This window comes from Poromitra crassiceps (assembly GCF_964638095.1).
Source record: "Poromitra crassiceps genome assembly, chromosome: 18".
Classification (NCBI taxonomy): Eukaryota; Metazoa; Chordata; class Actinopteri; order Beryciformes; family Melamphaidae; genus Poromitra; species Poromitra crassiceps.
In genome coordinates this window covers 3340041-3364619 of record NC_139636.1, presented here as the reverse complement: position 1 = coordinate 3364619, position 24579 = coordinate 3340041, and the positions used below count along the sequence as shown (strand labels likewise).

The 24579-nt window shown below is 43.5% G+C and overlaps 1 protein-coding gene across 1 annotated transcript in view; it reads left to right on the top strand.

Annotated features, from left to right (window-relative positions):
* LOC310792463 (solute carrier family 23 member 2) overlaps positions 1-24579 on the top strand; it is a gene marked incomplete at both ends in the record, with an annotated part of 102748 nt that overhangs the window by 34347 nt on the left and 43822 nt on the right. The window contains 4 exons of the mRNA XM_083654150.1: positions 7403-7560; positions 10836-11019; positions 14895-15076; positions 22302-22419. Of these exons, the coding sequence (XP_083510276.1) occupies positions 7403-7560; positions 10836-11019; positions 14895-15076; positions 22302-22419 (642 nt within the window). The remainder of the gene's footprint in view (positions 1-7402; positions 7561-10835; positions 11020-14894; positions 15077-22301; positions 22420-24579) is intronic.

The following is a 24579-nucleotide window of genomic DNA, read 5'->3' as shown; positions in this document are numbered from 1 at the left end:
TTGAATTCAGAGAAGAACAACCACGGGCCGGAGTCATGTTAGGTCAGGTTACAAGAGAAGACGGCAAAATGCACGACTTCTGGAATCTAAAGTGTTCGTGAAGATAATTGGTCATATTTAGGTGTTTTTAATGTCTAACATTTTCATAATTCTTGTGTATGAAAGGCTCTAGTTTGAACTACAAATGAAAAGGCAAAGCACTTTGGACAGTGTTGCAGCCTTGAAGGTATACAGCTGTCATTCTTAAACTATTTGTATGAAGGATTTATGGCTCACACAGTGGGTTTGTTTATAACTGTGAGTGGTCAATGACACATACTGATTACTACCCTAAAGCGTGGCTATTGGTTGCTGTACCAACTGTTTTGGGAACCTGGAAGCCATTTATTTATCGATATTTGTTGTTTTCTCCTCATTTTAAGCCTGGAAGTAATTCCCATCTCGTCTACCAAGAAGGTTAAGAATGTGATTGGTCCCATCGTGGTTTGTTGTGTCATCTGCATCGGGATTGGCCAGCATGCATTTTGAATGGCTGTCAATGGACCAATATCAATTTGGATTGGCTGTGTTGTAGCAAATGGATAGGCGTCGTTAAGGTCACTGCACTCTAGGCAATATTTCACACACTTTGATGTATAAAATGCATATAGATAAAGTACCAAATGTGAAGTGACAGAATAAAAAGGAAAAACACATTGACAGCCCCTGCTTCTTTAACTTGTTTCTTCCATGTTTGTGGATAGATCCTAAGAGAGGAACAGAGGAAGTTCTCATGTAAACTCTCAGCCACCTTGAAGTCAGGAGATCTGAGTTGGCGGCTCACACATGCATGGGAAAAATGGGAGATGCATTCTTTAAAAGAACGTGCCGCTTTTAACGCATCCATGTGCCTGGTTTGAGACCCACTGAGCAACATATCTGAGCTCTGAGGTGAAAACGTGTGTCTAAGAAGGTTTGAGACCCACTGAGCAACATATCTGAGCTCTCAGGTGAAAACGTGTGTCTAAGAAGGTTTGCGACCCACTGAGCAACATATCTGAGCTCTGAGGTGAAAACGTGTGTCTAGGTTTGAGACACGCTGAGCAACATATTTTTTATTTAATTTAATTTAACCAGGAAGTCCCTTGAGATTGAAATCTCTTTTCCGAGGGAGACCTGGCCAAGACAGGTCAGTTACAAGTCAGTTACAGTTACAAAATTAAAATTAAAATACAAATAAAACAGACAATTAATACAAACATCAAATACACAAGAGACTAAAATCCAACTCAGTTTAGGCAGTTGCATTTCTCGGTTAAAAAGACTTTTAACATGGCTTTAAATTTCCCCAAAGAGACTAGGTTAGTTAGATGAAGAGAGCTCTCAGGTGAAAACGTGTGTCTAAGAAGGTTTGAGACCCACTGAGCAACATATCTGAGCTCTGAGGTGAAAACGTGTGTCTAAGAAGGTTTGAGACCCACTGAGCAACATATCTGAGCTCTGAGGTGAAAACGTGTCTAAGAAGGTTTGAGACCCACTGAGCAACATATCTGAGCTCTGAGGTGAAAACGTGTCTAAGAAGGTTTGAGACCCACTGAGCAACATATCTAAGCTCTCAGGTGAAAACGTGTGTCTAAGAAGGTTTGAGACCCACTGAGCAACATATCTGAGCTCTCAGGTGAAAACGTGTGTCTAAGAAGGTTTGAGACCCACTGAGCAACATATCTGAGCTCTGAGGTGAAAACGTGTGTCTAAGAAGGTTTGAGACCCACTGAGCAACATATCTGAGCTCTGAGGTGAAAACGTGTGTCTAAGAAGGTTTGAGACCCACCGAGCAACATATCTAAGCTCTGAGGTGAAAACGTGTGTCTAAGAAGGTTTGAGACCCACTGAGCAACATATCTGAGCTCTGAGGTGAAAACGTGTGTCTAAGAAGGTTTGAGACCCACTGAGCAACATATCTGACCTCTCAGGTGAAAATGTGTCTAAAAACAGCCTTGTTTTTTTTTTTACTTGATGACAAAGCATTTTTCAGTTTATCCACTGGGGGTTTGAAAAGGTTTCATCAGCAATTTTCTGAACCCATAGAGGAGCATGAACTCCTGTGCATGTGCATCATTTACTGTGAATAGAACAGAACAGAATATAATAGAACAGATTAGAATATAATAGAACAGACACACATTACAGACACTACAGCAATATCACTGCACAATACATCCTTACACAAACAAAAGAAAAGAAAGAAAAGACAAACACTAGAAATAAAATGACCAACAACACACAAAAAAGCAAATGGAAATACAATGATGAAACACGGTTCAGAATAGAGCTTTATTGGCCACACAAAGAAACTTCACTCAGGATGCCACAGTCATCACTACATGATAACACATTCAAATCCTTAAAGAAAGCCCACTGATATTAGTGAGAATATCATTGTTTCAGTTATAACCGAGACTGAAATGATTCGCCATTACTGAATGACTTGATGAGATGGAAGAGGAGATTGTGCACGGCACGCCATTCAAACCTCTCATGCAACAGATTGTGCACGGCACGCCATTCAAACCTCTCATGCAACAGATTGTGCACGGCACGCCATTCAAACCTCTCATGCAACAGATTGTGCACGGCACGCCATTCAAACCTCTCATGCAACAGATTGTGCACGGCACGCCATTCAAACCTCTCATGCAACAGATTGTGCACGGCACGCCATTCAAACCTCTCATGCAACAGATTGTGCACGCCATTCAAACCCCTCATGCAACAGATTGTGCACGCCATTCAAACCTCTCATGCAACACTTGCAGTTGTTGAACTGGCAATACTTCAGGTTCTTGCATCTCCTAACAGACACCTGCTGCAGGGCCTTGGGGCATGACAGGCAGGTTTGAATGATGTACGAGCTGCTGTCAGTTGTGTCCGGGTGGTTTCCCTCCCTGCTGTACCAACATGAGGGTCACACGGTCTCAGCCGCGGCTATTCACTGTGAATTTACCCCATAATATTTTGACTGGGATGTATGTTTTATTTTATTTTTATTTTATTTTTATTTTTTAAGGCCGATACTGATATTTTGAGATCAAAATCTGCTCAGACAACATATTGTTTTTTTTTGGGCCAATATTCAGTTTGACCATTTTAACACCAAGTATTCACTGTTAATTCACCCCAGATTTTTATTTCGTGGCAGACGGCAGTGTGATAAAAGCCTGTAGTAGACTGACCATCATGGGGCAGTAAAACTCTCCATTGAAAGCCAGACTGATGAAAGTGAAGTTGTCATAGACGCTGACACCATCAGCACCATCAGCACCTACTGGACCACGTCACTCCCCTCTTCTGGTCGCTTCTCTGGCTTCTCATCTCTGCCCGCTCCTCCTCGCCTCGTGCCCTCCGCTCCTCCACCCTGGAAGGTCGCCTGTGGAAGAGTTTTGCATGACTCATGCATGGAATAGGTGAAATAGGCGTTTCTAGGTAAAAGTGGTCAACAACAAAGTCCCTGAGGGACGATTAGCTAGGTGGTGTGGTTTCCTTTCATTGTGTCAAATTGGGCTTTGCGTGCAAGGCTGCCTATAAATGCTCATGTGTGGTTATAATTATGATAACAGATTCATATCTTCACAGCGACTGAGAAGGTGTCCTATTATTTTGACATATTATATATGTACATCATATAGAATTATCCACGACATGCCTCGTGGCCCTCGCCCCTGATTAAGACCTGTGAGTGATGCACAGTTTCTTTCACAACTATCGACAAAATGTACTTATTTTAATCCATCCATCTTCAACTGCTTAGCCGACGCCGTTCCAGCAGGGCACCCCACACTTCCCTTTCCCTGGCCACATTAGCCAGCTCTGACTGGGGGATCCTGAGGCGTTCCAAGGTCAGCGTAGAGATATAACTCTCTCCACCAAGCCCTCGGCCTGCCCCGTGGTCTCCTTCTCCCAGCTGGACGTGTCTGGAATACCTCCCTGGGGAGGCGACCAGGAGGCATCCTTACCAGATCCCCGAACCACCTCAACTGGCTCCTTTCTATTACTTTATTCTAGTGTTTTTCCTCTTCTTTCCCCAATTTCCCATCAAGTGGCATTTTGCCTCTTGCCAGGCCACCATTGTTAATCAGAGTTACAACGTTCTTGTAATGTTCTTAGTTGACTTGAATAAAGGACAAACAAAAGGTGATCTGTCAGGAGGGGGAGGCAGGTTTCTTTGAGAATTTGACAAATTAGGATAATAACACATTTATTCATATATGACTTTTCTAAAAATGGTTTACAAAGACAATACAGTGGCTATAAAATAAAGATAAGAGAACAGTGGGGGGGAGGGAGAAAAGAAAAAGAAAAAAAAGATTGACACCCCATAAGAGGATAAAAAGAAAAACCTCCATCATATCGAATGTGGGCGACTTTTTGTCTGACTAATATCCAACTTCTATTAAATGATATTATCAGGCAAACCCTCATAACATAACCTACATTATATTATCAGGCAAACCCTCATAACAGAGCCTCAAAGATGCCTTTTGGTAGGTAGGCATGTTTAACCACAGCACCTCACAGTAACCAGGCGTGCACCTCACAGCTCCATTCTCAGGTGGCTCGAGAAGAAAATGTTTTGAAAATACCAAGCGTGTGCGCCGTGCGTGCACGCTGCACTCACTGTACACGCTGCATGTACGTACGCTCCCCGTCTTCCTCCCAGGCGTGCCGTGCGGTGGCCACAGTAAGAAGGTTAGGAGCCGTGGGAGGCAGGTGGCTCGGTGTCAGTCTCACCTCAGAGCCACAACAGAGAGTTCAGTCTGGACAGTCTGAGGCACTTTGCAGAGCGAACGGATGCGTAGTCATTCACTGCAGAAGACATGCGACCTGTCGACTCGTCTTCAGGCATAGGAAGCTTTCCTCACCCCGATTTACTGTAATGACCTTAGCTGGGGGCAACTTCGTCTGATTTATGACTGTTGCAGGTTATACAATTACCCATTAATCTGCAGGGCCTTAGCAACATCTGCCTTAGATTTTCTTTTTATTGCTTTGCTCTAAATCCTATGAATCCAGGACACATCCCAACACCGTGCCTTGATAAAGGCAAAGGCTTTGGAAAGAAATGTTTACATAGGATCAATTTCACTATTTACATTTGTCTAAGAAACTAATGTCAAGCAATTAAGCCTTTAGATCAAAATAGCTTGAACCTGTTCTGCCCTAGGGTGCTGTTTTTGTCTCCCCCCTCGTCTAGACAGACATAAAAATAAATCTGGATAGCTCCTCAACCTTAAGGTCTATATGCATATTTCTAGAATCCTTTGATAGGTAAGAACAAACTAAGGACTATTAATCCAGTCTAATTAAACCTACACCTACAGTATCACCATTTAATCCAGTCTAATTGAACCTACAACTATCACCATTTAATCCAGTCTAATTAAACCTACAACTATCACCATTTAATCCAGTCTAATTAAACCTACAACTATCACCATTTAATCCAGTCTAATTAAACCTACAACTATCACCATTTAATCCAGTCTAATTAAACCTACACCTATCACCATTTAATCCAGTCTAATTAAACCTACAACTATCACCATTTAATCCAGTCTAATTAAACCTACAACTATCACCATTTAATCCAGTCTAATTAAACCTACAACTATCACCATTTAATCCAGTCTAATTAAACCTACACCTATCACCATTTAATCCAGTCTAATTAAACCTACAACTATCACCATTTAATCCAGTGTAATTAAACCTACAACTATCACCATTTAATCCAGTCTAATTAAACCTACACCTATCACCATTTAATCCAGTCTAATTAAACCTACACCTATCACCATTTAATCCAGTCTAATTAAACCTACAACTATCACCATTTAATCCAGTCTAATTAAACCTACACCTATCACCATTTAATCCAGTCTAATTAAACCTACAACTATCACCATTTAATCCAGTCTAATTAAACCTACACCTATCACCATTTAATCCAGTCTAATTAAACCTACAACTATCACCATTTAATCCAGTGTAATTAAACCTACAACTATCACCATTTAATCCAGTCTAATTAAACCTACACCTATCACCATTTAATCCAGTCTAATTAAACCTACACCTATCACCATTTAATCCAGTCTAATTAAACCTACAACTATCACCATTTAATCCAGTCTAATTAAACCTACACCTATCACCATTTAATCCAGTCTAATTAAACCTACAACTATCACCATTTAATTCAGTGTAATTAAACCTACACCTATCACCATTTAATCCAGTCTAATTAAACCTACACCTATCACCATTTAATCCAGTCTAATTAAACCTACACCTATCACCATTTAATCCAGTCTAATTAAACCTACAACTATCACCATTTAATCCAGTCTAATTAAACCTACACCTATCACCATTTAATCCAGTCTAATTAAACCTACACCTATCACCATTTAATCCAGTCTAATTAAACCTACAACTATCACCATTTAATCCAGTCTAATTAAACCTACAACTATCACCATTTAATCCAGTCTAATTAAACCTACACCTATCACCATTTAATCCAGTCTAATTAAACCTACACCTATCACCATTTAATCCAGTCTAATTAAACCTACAACTATCACCATTTAATCCAGTCTAATTAAACCTACAACTATCACCATTTAATCCAGTCTAATTAAACCTACACCTATCACCATTTAATCCAGTCTAATTAAACCTACACCTATCACCATTTAATCCAGTGTAATTAAACCTACACCTATCACCATTTAATCCAGTGTAATTAAACCTACAACTATCACCATTTAATCCAGTCTAATTAAACCTACACCTATCACCATTTAATCCAGTCTAATTAAACCTACAACTATCACCATTTAATCCAGTGTAATTAAACCTACAACTATCACCATTTAATCCAGTCTAATTAAACCTACACCTATCACCATTTAATCCAGTCTAATTAAACGTACACCTATCATGATTACAGAGTAAATTGATGGATAACGGATGGATAATGGCTGCTTGGCTGTCATGATGGCATTTTGCACGCGGGTCTGTTGTCATATTGCTGAAGCGTGCACACACACTGCTAAGGGGATGGACAGTAGGTTTGCTTCTTCTCTTGGAGTGTGGGGGGGGGGGGGGGGCTGTAAGGGTTAAGGGTCACAGTTGGCTACTGCTATTTTACTAGTGGTGCAGCAGTACCTTTAAAAATGATTGGCATGGATTCTGTCAAAACCGTGACCCACGTTTAATATGAAAGGTGAGTAAATTAAATAGAAATAGGGTAACCCAGATGAAGAGCAGCTCAGGTGAATACAGCCATAGGACATAGGAGGAATCTGGTGTGTGGGGATGTTTTGTCAGCTGACCTGCTCCCCCTGTGGCTTCTCCGCAGCACTACATCCTGGCGTTTGGCGGCATCATCGCCATCCCTCTGATCCTGGCCGAGCCGCTCTGCATCCAGGACAACAACGCCGCCAAGAGCCAGCTCATCTCCACCATCTTCTTTGTGTCGGGGCTGTGCACCCTGCTGCAGACCGCTGTGGGCACCAGGTAACGCCCCGCGGCGCCCGCCGGGCCACCACGTGCTCATACAGCCACACAGATAGAGTTCCTAAGAAAGAGTCGGTACATCAAACACATGCCGCCCAAGCCATGTGCGCACACACACACATGCACACGCACGCACACACTCACACACACACACACATGCATGCACTCACACACACACACACACGCACGCACTCACACACACACACACACACACACACACACTCACACACACACACATGCACACGCATGCACGCACTCACACACGCATGCACGCACACACACACGCACGCACTCACACACACACACACACACATACACGCACGCACGCACTCACACACACACACACTCACATGCACGCACGCACACTCTCACACACACACACACACACACACACTCACACACACACACACACACACACACACACACAGACACGTACGCATGTACACCCATACAAATTGAAGTGACAGTGTGACACACACATGCAAATCAGACCACTAATGCGTGCGTGCGTGTGTGTTTGTGTAAGAGTGTGTCACACAGGTTTAAGATAACATCACAGTAACTAACTCACGTTCTCAGCTATCTGGGAGCCATTTTTGGCCTACTTTGACGAGGTTAAAGCCGAGGTGAACCCGTTCGTCACGTGCATCTGAGTCCGTTTCAGACTGAAAACAAATTGAGAGGCGGACCATATACGGTGTCGATGATTTGATTTGACAATTCTGTCGACTGGCTTTGGCATCGGCAAATCCTGACGTGTTCCACCCCCAAATCGGGTGGGATTCAACGTGTTGTCATGCTACGCGAGTGGGATCCGCGGAGTAGGCTACCAGACAGCCACTGGCTTCGTGCGGAGCGAGCGGAAAATCCGATGCATGGGTGCTGCCCGCCCGCCTGGAATCTCCGAGAGACGACCCCTGACAGCCAGGGAGGCTGTCAGGCTCGGAGGCGCGCAAATCTGAAGAAGGCCACAGGCCGAAACGTCATTTCATTAAAAACTTTTTATGGAGCAGTGAGTGTGCAACACTTTCTTCATCCTCAATTTCGCGATTTCGGTGATCAGCACCTCCTGAAACTTATTATTGGTGTGCGTTACTATCTTCTTTCAAAAGGCTCGGAGGCGCGCGCCATTATCGTTATAAATGTAAATAATATTCCTGGAATGCATGTTTTAACGAGCCAGTTACATTTCGTTGCATTCTTAGACATTACCGTTTGATTTAGTTTGCATAATTGCTCAAGTTAGTAGTTAGTTTATGGGCTAGAAACTCTGCCAGATGACAGGCACTAGGCGCCATTTTCCCCTTCATTTGGAAGAGAAAACTATCCTGAAATGAAGATTTGATTGACAGCTGCATGTTGTGAAATGATTGGTTGAAATGGGTTAGAAATTTGATAGTACTAGGTGACGTCAGCAAACTGTAAATCACGGTTATCAATGAAATCTTGAAAAATGAACTTTTGATGTGAAAAAGTGTGAAAAACTAAAGAAATTAGATTTTTGTGATTTTTTTGGGGTTCAGCTCGACTTTAAGAAGTGACTGAGGTTAGGGCTGGTGTCTCGTGGAGCCCTTGCGTGGGATCTCATGTGCATTGTCTCTTTTGCGAGCACATAAGCACCTTATACGGCCGTAGCTCCCCGTTGTGATGATGAATGTCGATGATGTATGCATTTCTCTCTCTCTTTTGTCCCCTTTTCTTTCTTTCTTTTCCTGTGTCTGAGCCTGAGCCTATGTTGTTCTATAACAATTGAAAATAAAAAAAAGATAACTTCACAAAACACAGCAGGCCCACAGAGAGGGGGAGCGCCCTGGAGGAAACTCTACTTTATCCCAACGTACACATATTTGTTTGAGTGCAAGTGCACTCCTTAAACTCAGGATTATGACAATTTACGCCATGCTCGTCAAACCCCCCGAAACACACACACACACACACACACACACACACACACACACACACACACACATGCTGTACACTTCATCTCCTTACAAGGTATATGGTTTCACCAAGTTCATGCCCGGACACAGCAGCGTATTGGGCTGAGCCGTAACAGGTCAGCTAAGCTCACCCCCCTCCTCCCTCCCCCCCCCCTCCTCCCTCAGCCCCCCTCTGCCCCCCCCCCCCCCTCCTCCTTCAGCCCCCCTCCCTCCTCCCCCCCGCGCCTCCAGCACCACAGCGTTAATGCTGTGAGTGAGTCCACCGCCAGGCTCTGCGTGACACTAATACTGAGGCGAGATGTACCCTTCAGGATCAGCTCTGAAGTTGGTTCAGTTTTTCTTAAGGCTGTTTTCCCGTCCAAAGTTTGCGTCGCTTAATTCAAAGTGTAGCGGCTCAGCCCATAATGGACTTGTGAAATCCTGGCAACTCTTTGATGCTTTCTTAGGAACATACTTGTGAAAGTGGGTGACAGCTTCCTGCCATGATAAGGCTTCTGACTTATTATTTATGATTCATCATGGAAGTCAGTTCAGTTCAGCTCAAAGGGAATTTGCGCTGTTATGGAGATACTGGCAGCAAACAGCCTCAACATTTGTTAGCATTGGCAAACGTCTCCGAAAGAATTCCCACGTAAATATATAGCTGCTGATCACAATCTCAATTTTGACTTGTGCATTGAGGCCTCCGCCTTTTTCTTTAACTACTGTACCATTCCATTGGTGGTTTTGCTTATGGATGTGAATTGCCAAAAGCATGAAGGCCCAATGTGAATAATACTGTATGCAAGACTAGAGCGTCCACTTCTGACATGAAGGCCATAGTCCAACCCTTCCCAGAGGTTGTGTCGTTGGTCGGTTTATATAAAAAAAAAAAAAAAAAAGTTAGATGTTTATATGAGGTCCCACATAGAGAAATAAAAAGTTCACAAAGAGAAAAAGAGAAAATTCATGTAAAGGAAGAAGAAAAATGCATTCCAGATGTTATTTTTACCCCTAAAGGAAACATAGTACATGTAAAATGAAGTGCTGTTACTTCTTGGTATTGCGTAGTCATTGTACACATGATTAAGCGTGCCTTACCTCTCCAAAGATAAGAACAACTCAAAAGACTTTTTGCTGGCCTCACCGGACAAAGATATGAATAGTGCTACATAGTCAGTGTATGATCAAAGTGATTGTCTTCTTTAAAACTCCAACCATCCCTTTAGGTTTGCTTGAACACAAGTCACCAAACAGCTTCAGTCTTCTCCTGTTAAATTCTAGTCCACAGAGACCGGACAGGATGTGGTCCAGTGACCCCATGACCTTTGACCCTTTCTGCCTATTGATCCACAGGCTACCAATCCTCCAGGGCGGGACCTTCAGCTTCATCACCCCGACCCTGGCCATCCTCGCCCTGCCCAAGTGGCAGTGTCCGGCCCCGGGAGCCCCCGTCATCATGTCCCTGGAGCTCCACAACGGCACCAGCTCCCTGCATGTGGAAAACCCTGACGAGGTCTGGATGTCACGAATGCGTGAGGTAAAGAACATACAGTACTGTACAGTACTGTACTGTACCGTACCGTGCCGTGCCGTGCCGTGCCGTGCCGTACTGTACTGTACTGTACTGTACTAAACTGTACTGTACTGTACTGTACTATACTATACTGTACTGTACTGTACTATACTGTACTCCCATTGGGCATCGCGGCTGTTGTGTGATCCCATTGCAATATGGTCTCTATTCATTTATTTATTTGTTTCAATTTAACATTTCTAATTTTAACAATGCCTTCATTGAGTAGCTTTAATTATGTATGGTCTATAAGTACAAGTGTATAAGTATAAGTATACTGTACTGTACTGTACTGTACTGTACTGTGTGTGTGTGTGTGTGTGTGTGTGTGTGTGTATGTGTACAGCAGAAAAGCAGAACATGTGATTTCCTCTAATACTCTACATCTACTGTTTCCTCGCCAGTGGGTGTAATGGGTTTGATGTAGGTCTGTGTACGTGACATTTTGAATTCATTGTAATGAATGAACCCATATTTCTGCCTAACATGTCAGGTATTCTGTAGCCATATATCTGCAGCCTGTCAGCAGGCTCTTACACAAGCTGTGCTCCCCTGTGGCAACATAATAGAATATAGCTCCATCACAGAGAGGAGGGACTTCAAAGTGGGATTTAATCATACCTTAAAGGATAAAGTTCAGCCAAAGTTGATGGTTCAAATGGTTCAACAGCATTAATATAATCCCTTTATTTTGAAAAAAAGGCACATTAAATATGCCTCCAGGAAAACCATTAACAGCATGGCGCGCCGCCTTCTTGTCTGATGCAGAGTTGAGTGACAAGCAAACAATCGCACGTGTTTCTCTCTTTACATTGTGTCCCTCGTGTTTCTCTCTTTACATTGTGTCCCTCGTGTTTCTCTCTTTACATTGTGTCCCTCTTGTTTCTCTCTTTACATTGTGTCCCTCTTGTTTCTCTCTTTACATTGTGTCCCTCTTGTTTCTCTCTTTACATTGTGTCCCTCGTGTTTCTCTCTTTACATTGTGTCCCTCGTGTTTCTCTCTTTACATTGTGTCCCTCGTGTTTCTCTCTTTACATTGTGTCCCTCTTGTTTCTCTCTTTACATTGTGTCCCTCTTGTTTCTCTCTTTACATTGTGTCCCTCTTGTTTCTCTCTTTACATTGTGTCCCTCGTGTTTCTCTCTTTACATTGTGTCCCTCTTGTTTCTCTCTTTACATTGTGTCCCTCGTGTTTCTCTCTTTACATTGTGTCCCTCTTGTTTCTCTCTTTACATTGTGTCCCTCGTGTTTCTCTCTTTACATTGTGTCCCTCTTGTTTCTCTCTTTACATTGTGTCCCTCTTGTTTCTCTCTTTACATTGTGTCCCTCTTGTTTCTCTCTTTACATTGTGTCCCTCGTGTTTCTCTCTTTACATTGTGTCCCTCTTGTTTCTCTCTTTACATTGTGTCCCTCTTGTTTCTCTCTTTACATTGTGTCCCTCTTGTTTCTCTCTTTACATTGTGTCCCTCTTGTTTCTCTCTTTACATTGTGTCCCTCTTGTTTCTCTCTTTACATTGTGTCCCTCGTGTTTCTCTCTTTACATTGTGTCCCTCGTGTTTCTCTCTTTACATTGTGTCCCTCTTGTTTCTCTCTTTACATTGTGTCCCTCTTGTTTCTCTCTTTACATTGTGTCCCTCTTGTTTCTCTCTTTACATTGTGTCCCTCTTGTTTCTCTCTTTACATTGTGTCCCTCTTGTTTCTCTCTTTACATTGTGTCCCTCGTGTTTCTCTCTTTACATTGTGTCCCTCTTGTTTCTCTCTTTACATTGTGTCCCTCTTGTTTCTCTCTTTACATTGTGTCCCTCTTGTTTCTCTCTTTACATTGTGTCCCTCTTGTTTCTCTCTTTACATTGTGTCCCTCGTGTTTCTCTCTTTACATTGTGTCCCTCTTGTTTCTCTCTTTACATTGTGTCCCTCGTGTTTCTCTCTTTACATTGTGTCCCTCTTGTTTCTCTCTTTACATTGTGTCCCTCTTGTTTCTCTCTTTACATTGTGTCCCTCGTGTTTCTCTCTTTACATTGTGTCCCTCTTGTTTCTCTCTTTACATTGTGTCCCTCGTGTTTCTCTCTTTACATTGTGTCCCTCTTGTTTCTCTCTTTACATTGTGTCCCTCTTGTTTATCTCTTTACATTGTGTCCCTCGTGTTTCTCTCTTTACATTGTGTCCCTCGTGTTTCTCTCTTTACATTGTGTCCCTCTTGTTTCTCTCTTTACATTGTGTCCCTCTTGTTTCTCTCTTTACATTGTGTCCCTCGTGTTTCTCTCTTTACATTGTGTCCCTCTTGTTTCTCTCTTTACATTGTGTCCCTCTTGTTTCTCTCTTTACATTGTGTCCCTCTTGTTTCTCTCTTTACATTGTGTCCCTCTTGTTTCTCTCTTTACATTGTGTCCCTCTTGTTTCTCTCTTTACATTGTGTCCCTCTTGTTTCTCTCTTTACATTGTGTCCCTCTTGTTTCTCTCTTTACATTGTGTCCCTCTTGTTTCTCTCTTTACATTGTGTCCCTCTTGTTTCTCTCTTTACATTGTGTCCCTCTTGTTTCTCTCTTTACATTGTGTCCCTCGTGTTTCTCTCTTTACATTGTGTCCCTCTTGTTTCTCTCTTTACATTGTGTCCCTCTTGTTTCTCTCTTTACATTGTGTCCCTCTTGTTTCTCTCTTTACATTGTGTCCCTCTTGTTTCTCTCTTTACATTGTGTCCCTCGTGTTTCTCTCTTTACATTGTGTCCCTCGTGTTTCTCTCTTTACATTGTGTCCCTCTTGTTTCTCTCTTTACATTGTGTCCCTCGTGTTTCTCTCTTTACATTGTGTCCCTCGTGTTTCTCTCTTTACATTGTGTCCCTCGTGTTTCACTCTTTACATTGTGTCCCTCTTGTTTCTCTCTTTACATTGTGTCCCTCGTGTTTCTCTCTTTACATTGTGTCCCTCGTGTTTCTCTCTTTACATTGTGTCCCTCGTGTTTCTCTCTTTACATTGTGTCCCTCTTGTTTCTCTCTTTACATTGTGTCCCTCGTGTTTCTCTCTTTACATTGTGTCCCTCGTGTTTCTCTCTTTACATTGTGTCCCTCGTGTTTCTCTCTTTACATTGTGTCCCTCTTGTTTCTCTCTTTACATTGTGTCCCTCTTGTTTCTCTCTTTACATTGTGTCCCTCTTGTTTCTCTCTTTACATTGTGTCCCTCTTGTTTCTCTCTTTACATTGTGTCCCTCGTGTTTCTCTCTTTACATTGTGTCCCTCGTGTTTCTCTCTTTACATTGTGTCCCTCTTGTTTCTCTCTTTACATTGTGTCCCTCGTGTTTCTCTCTTTACATTGTGTCCCTCTTGCTCGACCTCGGCAAGAGGCTGAGGTCTGTCTGTCCAGACCAGAACCTCTTGTCACAAGAACAGCTTCTTCCCAACTGCCATCTGTCAAAACCAGAACCTCTCACCACAAGAACAGTGCATGTCCTCTCCCCTCTCTCTCCCCACGTTCCTGTCTACACACTGTCCTGTCCAATAAAGGCAAGAATGCCCAAAAAATATAATAAGTATATAATATCAGTATTATAGCTGCTTCTCCTACCAGAACGTTTTAGTCCATTACAGGAGATTAGTCTTGTTAACTACATTGCACACCGTTTGGACTGTCAATTCCTATGTCATTCCTATTTAACGCCTATTTAACACTCTCCCCATTTGTGTATATGTTTATTGGACTGTGATTTAGCCTTTAGATATCTTCTTTTTATCTCTGAATATTTATATGAATATTTATATGCTGCATACTTACACTAAGACACATTCCTCGTATACAATCTTGCTTATTGTGGCAATAAAAGTGATTCTCATTCTCTTGCCGTCCGCAGATCCAGGGAGCCATCCTGGTGTCGTCTGTGCTCCAGATGTTCCTAGGCTTTTCGGGGCTGGTGGGACTGGTGCTCAGGTTCATCGGCCCGCTGGCCATCGCCCCCACCATCAACCTCATCGGCCTCTCGCTCTTCATCGAGGCGGGGAAGAAGTCTGGAGGCCACTGGGGGATCGCTGCCCTGTGAGTAGACAGTGCTTTTTCCACTTCAGGGTGTCATGTAGTCTGGAGGCCACTGGGGGATCACTGCCCTGTGAGTAGACAGTGCTTTTTCCACTTCAGGGTGTCATGTAGTCTGGAGGCCACTGGGGGATCGCTGCCCTGTGAGTGGACAGTGCTTTTTCCACTCCAGGGTGTCATTTAGTCTGGAGGCCACTGGGGGATCACTGCCCTGTGAGTGGACAGTGCTTTTTCCACTTCAGGGTGTCATGTAGTCTGGAGGCCACTGGGGGATCGCTGCCCTGTGAGTAGACAGTGCTTTTTCCACTTCAGGGTGTCATGTAGTCTGGAGGCCACTGGGGGATCACTGCCCTGTGAGTGGACAGTGCTTTTTCCACTTCAGGGTGTCATGCAGTCTGGAGGCCACTGGGGGATCACTGCCCTGTGAGTGGACAGTGCTTTTTCCACTTCAGGGTGTCATGTAGTCTGGAGGCCACTGGGGGATCACTGCCCTGTCAGTGGACAGTGCTTTTTCACTTCAGGGTGTCATGCAGTCTGGAGGCCACTGGGGGATCACTGCCATGTAAGTGGACAGTGCTTTTTCACTTCAGGGTGTCATGTAGTCTGGAGGCCACTGGGGGATCACTGCCATGTGAATGGACAGTGCTTTTTCACTTCAGTGTGTCATGTAGTCTGGCCACTGGGGAATCGCTGTGGAGTCACTCTTTCTGCTGTTAATTTAGGAACAGCTATAATTATATAATTATATTACCGTATATATTATTATACTGTATGAACTTAGGTAGGTACCTTGGTATTTCATTAGTTAGTGGAAATAGGTAATTTAACTGATAAACGTGTTACGCTAGCTGAGCATTCAATGCATCAACTTAAATTTAATTTAATTCTATTGAATTGAATTAGAATTAGATTTAATTGAATTCTACAGGATTCTACAGGATCTGTTTTTGTGAAACAGCGGAGAACGTACAGTATCTATTTTACAAACATGGGAAAGAGTAAAAGCACAGCAGGTGTATCTGGACAGATATATCTATAATTTTATCTATCATCATTAGTGTAATTTTCCTGTTATTATTTCCACTGCCTTAGCGTCGCCCATCTAAATCCACCCAATCTGCTCAAGCTGTATCGCGACCTCATGTTAGCTGCCCTCTCCTTTACATTTCCCCTCGCCCTGCCCAACCCAGTGAAATTTGTTTTCATTTACTGCCACCATCCCCAGATCATGTCTGCCTAAAGTCATTACATTGAGTGAACCTTGTGGCTTTTAAAAGGGTCGGCACATCCAGGTCGTGCTGCCATGTCTGGATGGTAATCAGCCACATCCTTCTTAGTGTACTGGCCTTCTCCACACAGGGGATATCCACCAGCTTATATGAGCGCAAGCATGGGCAGTTTGTGCTCGTAAGCTTGTAATTCCACTGCCCAGAGCTGGGGGAATACGAAGAAGGAGTTCATCTGTAAAACAATATTGATCCAATTTGAAGACAGAAACAAACACATCACTTGAAGTCCATTATTCAACGTACAGAAATCAATCCGAATCACCGGTCAATAGTCAGTTAAAATAAACTTACACTTTCATTAGTTTACATTCATTCATGCAAGGATCCCTTAAAGTTACTGGAGGAGACCCCGTTGAAGCCGCCTTCGTGTTTGACTCCTTGTTGTCTAATGAAAAATTCAGGGAGACGGGAACTTTGCATTAATACCTCATTAATAAACCATGCACAAAAGGCATCAGAAACCCCTTCATTACTAATCAACTGGGTCCAGACCCTCGAATCCGCCCACTCTGATCCACCTGATGGCTGTGAACAGGAGGGCCTTGGGGCAGCCCAGATGCATTTGGGCTAGCCTAAATATCCGTCTATTTGTCCAGGGCACAAAGGCAACACAGTATTCATAGTATTCCCATGATGTCACAAGCATTTTCCTACCAATATGGTGCTACAATACACACAGCTCATTGGCTGTTTGTGTCACTTGATTGTAATCACCTGTTAATTGATTACAATCACCTGTAACAGAATACTATCAATAATGTAAGCACATGTAGGCTTCTTTTGAACATGAGGAGGGGGGGGGGGGGTGGGGGGGCATTAAGTGGGGCATCTGGGGGGTCTCCGCCCAGAAATGTTGGGCATCAGATGCTTCATTTCCTGTATTCTGGTGATGATTTTCTGCCAGGCACATGGCTGATGGCCTACACCTGTCTGCCAGGCACATGGCTGATGGCCTACACCTGTCTGCCAGGCACATGGCTGATGGCCTACACCTGTCTATGTCTGAAGGAAGCTGACTGATGATGACACACCTGAGCATATCGAAATGCCCGAGTGACATCGAGGAATGATGTCAAGGAAGGAAGCTGACTGACTGCCAACCCTCAAAATGCTCGTATGACATCACTGATGAGTGATGACACCACTCACTGATGACATCACAATTGCATGAGTGACATCACTCGGAAGGCTGACTGACTCACAACCCTGAGGACAAAATTAGGTCATCAGTGGCCGGCAGCCTGCTGCCTGGCATATAGACAGACCCCTTATACAGCTGTCAACATTGGACGTGCTACATGGCTAAACATATTAGCCATGCAAAAAGATGTTTCCAATATGGGGCAACTTTGTGAATTGAATTGTCCAATATAAATGATCTTAATACCATACATTTATGACCACAGAGAATCCACATTTATTCCACGTGAATTTAAAAATGACTGCCATTTTAGCCGTTTCAGCCATTTTTACCAGAGAATTTCAATGTCCAGGGCGATTTCAATAATATCTTGGTGCGTATGCCTAAACTGGAAGTGGGCATGACTTTGTCTCTCTATTGGTATCTGGAACCTTGTCCGTGGTACTGAAGTTGCATCTTTTTTTTAAGTCATGCTCTGGCATCATTTGGCATTTAGTCCTCATTTGGGCGTTTGAACATTTCGGGTGGAATTTTAGCATGGTGTCTTTGATGTGAGTTGCATTCAAATTTGATACAGTATCTAGCTCTGTGTGTAAAGCCAGACAGAACTTTGCAGATACTGTTCCTTCAAGACCTGCATCCAGAGTACTGACTGACCTTCTGTATTCAGATACTGTGCCTTCAAGACCTGCATCCAGAGTACTGACTGACCTTCTGTATTCAGATACTGTGCCTTCAAGACCTGCATCCAGAGTACTGACTGACCTTCTGTATTCAGATACTGTGCCTTCAAGACCTGCATCCAGAGTACTGACTGACCTTCTGTATTCAGATACTGTGCCTTCAAGACCTGCATCCAGAGTACTGACTGACCTTCTGTATTCAGATACTGTGCCTTCAAGACCTGCATCCAGAGTACTGACTGACCTTCTGGATTCAGATACTGTGCCTTCACCTGCATCCAGAGTACTGACTGACCTTCTGGATTCAGATACTGTTCCTTCAAGACCTGCATCCAGAGTACTGACTGACCTTCTGTATTCAGATACTGTGCCTTCACCTGCATCCAGAGTACTGACTGACCTTCTGGATTCAGATACTGTGCCTTCACCTGCATCCAGAGTACTGACTGACCTTCTGTATTCAGATACTGTGCCTTCACCTGCATCCAGAGTACTGACTGACCTTCTGGATTCAGTGTTGGGGAGGAGCACTAAGTGTACAAAACAGGAATAAATTAGACAGGATTACCAAATTGGGAGGTAAGATAACCGGGGAACCGAAGGGCAGTATTATCTTTATTGCCTTTTTTGCTTGTGGAAGAGGTGGGGGAGTGGGGGAGTGGGGTGGCACTTCAGGTAAGGTCAAGCTAGACCACACTGTGCTAATCCGGGCGTGCCAAGCTCTTAAGTTACTATCCTTTAAAAAGTGCCAGATTTATTTTATATTATACAATCAATCATTTTGTAGGACTGGGAGTGATCTTCTTTGGATTGGATTGAAATTCTTTTTGAATATCATAGCAGACACTTGGGAGGGTTTGATGTTAGGATAACTGAGCAGAGCAAAGATAGCTGATCAACAAATCACATATCCACTCCATTCCTGGCTCTAATATCTTTACCTCTCGTACATAATTGTTTTAGACACAGGAATTTGCTAATGCTATTTTTGTCTGAGCACTCCTTACTATTTATTTATCTATGACAACATTGATTTTCCAAGTCTTGGAAGTACAGCATTATCTCTCAACCCCACCTCCAATGTAGAATAAGTCTTAATATACTGTACACTACCAGTCAAAAGTTTCAATCTGAATGTCGTTTTTCATTCTATTACTATAAAGCCATTGTGATCTAAAGGCTTCTGCTAGTCAAGTCAAGTTTATTTATATAGCCCTAATTCACAAGCATGTCTCAGAGGGCTTCACAGAAAATATGTCTAGCTAATTCTAGCTGACACAACAGTAGCAAATTACGGAATAAAGATAACATTTTGAACAATTGATAGAGAAATATAGAAAATATAGAAATGAAGGATAGAGCAGAGGAGAGAGCAGGAGAAGGGAGGAGAGCAGGGGGAATGTGACAGAGTGATGGGGTGGGGAGGGAATGGGAAATGTTGGAGGGTATAGGAGGTGGGGAAGGAGCAAGAGGAGAGAGCAGGGGGAGGGAGGAGGTGGGGAGAGAATGGGAAATGTGGGAGAGGAGAGAGCATATGGAAGAGTATGGGAGTATAGAGGAGTATGGGAGACTATATGGAGAGAACAGAGAAAGGAGGGCTAGCTGACACAACATTAACAAATTACAGTAGTAATAATAACACATCGAACAATTATATGATAGAGAAATATAGACACACATCTTGCAAACGGACATATGTCGATTTCTTAGCAACCAAACTATGCTTAATTTAATTGGCTGCAAGCCTTTAGTAGTGAGTCCCTTTGCCAAATAAACACATGTTCACATATAGAGCTTATGGGTGCCTCGCTTTAGGGAAGAATGGGTGCCATGCTTTAAATAGTGGCGGAATAGTGGGAGGGGATAGAATGGGTAATACCTACCCAAATACCTACGTAGTTAGATAAGCGGTCTAGGAGGATCTTATGATCGATTGTATCGAAGGCTGCGCTTAAGTCTAATAGAATGAGAAGAGAGGAGAAATTAGAGTCGGACGCGAGGAGAAGGTCATTGGTTACTTTTGTAAGAGCAGTTTCAGTACTATGGAGTGATCTAAAACCAGATTGAAAGGGATTGAGAAGTTTATTATGCGAGAGGTAGTCAGTTAATTGGGTCGAGACTACTTTTTCAAGAACTTTAGAGAGGAAGGGGAGATTTGAGATTGGTCTGAAGTTGTTAAGAACCTCAGAATCAAGATTTGGCTTTTTAAGTAGAGGTTTGATTACAGCAGATTTGAAGGAGGCAGGGACAATGCCAGAGGAGAGGGAGCTATTGATAATGTTAAGTAAGGGGGGGCCTAGTATTGGAAGAAGTTCCTTAATCAACTTTGCAGGGAGAGGGTCGAATAAACAGGTTGTAGATTTAGATGAAAGTACAATTTTTGAGAGTGCATCTAGAGAGATAGTCTCAAAATTCGAGAGTATAGTATAGTACTCTCATCTAAGGTTCTAAGGACAGGGCTAGGAGAGGGGTTAACACCCTTTGTGAGTACTAGAGAGTTGCTAATTTCATCTCTAATACAGATAATTTTGCGATTAAAGAAGTCAAGGAAGTCATTAGCTGTAAATGGAGAGTTTGTATTGGGGGAGGGTTTGCGAGTAAGATTTGCGACCGTGTCAAATAGAAATTTAGGATTATTAAATGCTCACAGTAAATTATTCAAATTAGTTTCTCTTATAAATTCTGAAGTTTATCCTACGTATGAATTTCTTTCCAAGCCTTTTAATTTCCATCAAGGCAAAGGATGGCTACTTTAAAGAATCTAAAATATAAGATAGGTTTTCATTTTGTGTATATTGTGTACACACACGCACACGCACACGCACACACACACGCACACACACACACACACACACACACACACACACACACACACACACACACACACACACACACACACACACACACACTAGTGTCTGCCAAATGGGAAATTGTAAATTGAAAAGTTTTTTTCACTTTTCAAACCTTGCCCTGAAAAGTCTTCAATGGTTCCTTCTCCCTGCCCCTGGATGGTATTTTGTGCTGTCTAGTCCACTAATGCAAAGAAAATAACTTTTTTAATAGCTACTTTTTCCACACTTGCTCCATCCAAGTTGAAGTTGGAGTGGATAAGGTGGTAGGAAGGAAGAGAGATCTTCAGGGTGATGTGATTTTCTCCATTTCCTCTCAGCTGCCCGAAGCTCTGTTCGATGAGTTCGCAGAGATTCAGTCAACCAAGGAGCCAGGGGAGAAGACCGGGGGAGAGGAGCAGGGGGAGAGGACCGGGGGAGAGGAGCAGGGGGAGAGGACCGGGGGAGAGGACCGGGGGAGAGGACCGGGGGAGAGGAGCCGGGGGAGAGGAGCCGGGGGAGAGGAGCCGGGGGAGAGGCCCGGGGGAGAGGACCGGGGGAGAGGACCGGGGGAGAGGAGCCGGGGGAGAGGAGCCGGGGGAGAGGACCGGGGGAGAGGACCGGGGGAGAGGAGCCGGGGGAGAGGAGCCGGGGGAGAGGAGCCGGGGGAGAGGACCGGGGGAGAGGACCGGGGGAGAGGACCGGGGGAGAGGAGCCGGGGGAGAGGAGCCGGGGGAGAGGAGCCGGGGGAGAGGACCGGGGGAGAGGATCAGGCAGGCTTAGTGCTGAGTGGTTAGAGAGAATCAAGAGAGGAGGAGAGAGAGGATAGAGGAGTGGTGGAAGCCTCCTCAGCGGACAGGAGAGATAAGTGCTCGGCTGAGGGAAGCAAGGCGAGGACAGCAGAAGAGAGGGAGTTAGGTGAGAGGGTTTTTAGGTTGGGTCGGGTGGTGATAGAGTGAGGGGATGATGGGTGGGAGGTGGGAGGTGGGAGGTGGGGAGGGAGATGGGAAGGGAGAAGCTTATATCCATAATCTTTTCCTTGGTGACAAAAGTGATGTATTGTATTGCCTCCCATGTAATGTGACATGTTTTCACTCACTCTTCCCCTGTGCTGTCGGGAAACTACTGTATGTTATGTTACGTTATGTTACGTTATGTTATCTTATGTTATCTTATGTTATGTTAATATGCTTATGTACATGTACAACTAATCTCATCAATGTGAGCATGGCCTCGGGGAAACCATTTTGGTTGACACATTTTGTCCTATCTCCTGTTTTCCCACAGAACCGTGGGTCTGATCCTGCTGTTCTCTCAGTACCTCAGCAAAGTCCAGGTTCCAATGATCGCTTACAAGGATAAGAAGTGGAAGGTTTTCCAGTATCCCCTCTTCAAGCTTTTCTCAGTGAGTTTCCAACATTGTCCACTTCCTCCTCTATGTCTGCTTGTCTAACGTTGTCCACTTCCTCCTCTATGTCTGCTTGTCTAATGCTTCTATTGTGTGTGTGGGGAAAGGGGGGGGGGGGGGGGTGACATGCAATTGCAGGTGTGGTGTTGTCCCTTTTTTGTGGTCATTTGAATTGAAAGGTTATATGGAAATCTATGGGAGTAACCCTCAGTTACAAGGCACATATCCAAAAGACCTGAGCCAAGGTCTCCACCAGGAACAGCCTATTGGGACAGTTAGCAAAGTCAAAGTGGGGGGCTCATCCAAGCATGCTACTCCACCAGCGAGTACGCCTGTCTAGCATGGAGCAGATCATGTCATGCACATGAACTAGATCCCACCCTGAATGAGAGCTGCAGGATAGTGACAGAGTGCATTAAAACAATGCGGTGCCCTGCCTCTTCTACGCCCTCACAATTATGAAAAACTTGATTTGTGCAGATACGCTATTTTCATTCCACACCATTGATAAGTTCCTTTCTTTTTACAACACGTTATGGTCCATGCTTTTGGTTTGGGGCGTGTCAATGTTTTAAAAGTCGTTATTGCTAATCTCAGGGGCTGGAATGAGAAAACCCCCTGTAATAATAATATTTTGTCAACACTCTTCACAAAGCACTCAGCCGCTCTTCACTTCAGTTCACATCATTTCACTAACACCCGTATAATAGTCGATGTGGTTGGGAAAAATTGAATGTGGACATGAATGAAAAATTACAACTTCAAGTAGTTCTCTTTTAATCTTATCTTTGCCCTGAAGCAAAATGCAAGTCCAGTCACAAGCTTCTGAAGGATGAGGTGAGCTCCTTTTTTCTCAACCCGTCAAACAATACCTGTCTCTGGATAACATCACGGTTACAGTTACTATGGGTCAGGGTGAGGTCCACTAGTGCTGAGAATGTTTATTTTGACCTTTATTTATCTAAGGATGGGTATTTGCTGCGCACACATGTCTGTTTTCCATCAGCACCCCGCGGCGCATTCTTCCAGCTCCACACCTCCTCACCTACGGGAGGAGGCTGCCCAGAGGGGGCTGCCTGGGGCTGTCTGCGGAGAGCTGCTCCACTGGACGGCTTAACCATCTGGACAGTCAACAGAGTCATAAAATGTGAAATTAGCACAAACTGTGGTTCTGAGGTTGTTGTGAGAACATTGCATTCCTATGATGTATATTTTATGTCTGAAGAAGAGCGTGAAGCTCGAAACGTCGCGCTAATAAAACTAGCAAACGGGAGCTAGAGTGTGCAGCCTGTACTTTTCTCTTTCACTGCTGTTTTTATTGGTCAGCACCTGCCTGGCTGCCTTGAAGAGCGCTCATTTGGACGTGCGTGTCTCTTTGGCTGTTTAACATTGCATTCCTCGCCAATAGTTGGATAATGGGATAATAGCACAAATTGGACACACCATTTTCACCTGTTTGTCATGTGGAAAGCTTATCTAATGGCAGAGTTAGAGTTATAGAGAGGCAAAGTGAACGTCACTTCCTGCTTCAGCACTGTACCAGAGATTTTCTTCCGGCATTTATTTTCCCATAGACATTTCGTAAAATGCGTATAAAAATTGTTTTACTTCGTCAAACAAAACGGTGCAGCGATATTTAGAATCGGGAGAGACCCATAGAACATTTCACTTGGACCAAAACTTAAAAAACTACATAGAAAAAATATTTTCTTTAAATCCGCAATTTTGTTTGCGTTTTGTGAAATGTAAAAGTAAAACTATTTTTTATAAGCATTTTATGAAATGTCTATGGGAAAATAAATGGCGGATGGAAATCTCTGGTACAGTGCTGAAGCAGGAAGTAGGCGTCACTTTGCCTCTCTATAGTCTGAGCTTTGTGGGGGGCTGTAAAATTGACCATTTCTCTCAAATGTTGGTCATTTGAAGCGAGATTTAGAGGAATATCTCATTTTAAATTAACATTAGGATTAGACTGTTGTGATGTCATTATTCAGTCTTACTCTAACCAGCCATTTATAGTGAGACTTTTTTTTCTCACAAAATAAAAACATGGGCATTGACTAATTTGTTTACTCCTTGGATGGGAGACTGGTGCTGGAAGTGGTGTTGGAGGACCAGTAGGAGGTGCTCTTCCCCTCTGGTCCCAATGGTCTGATG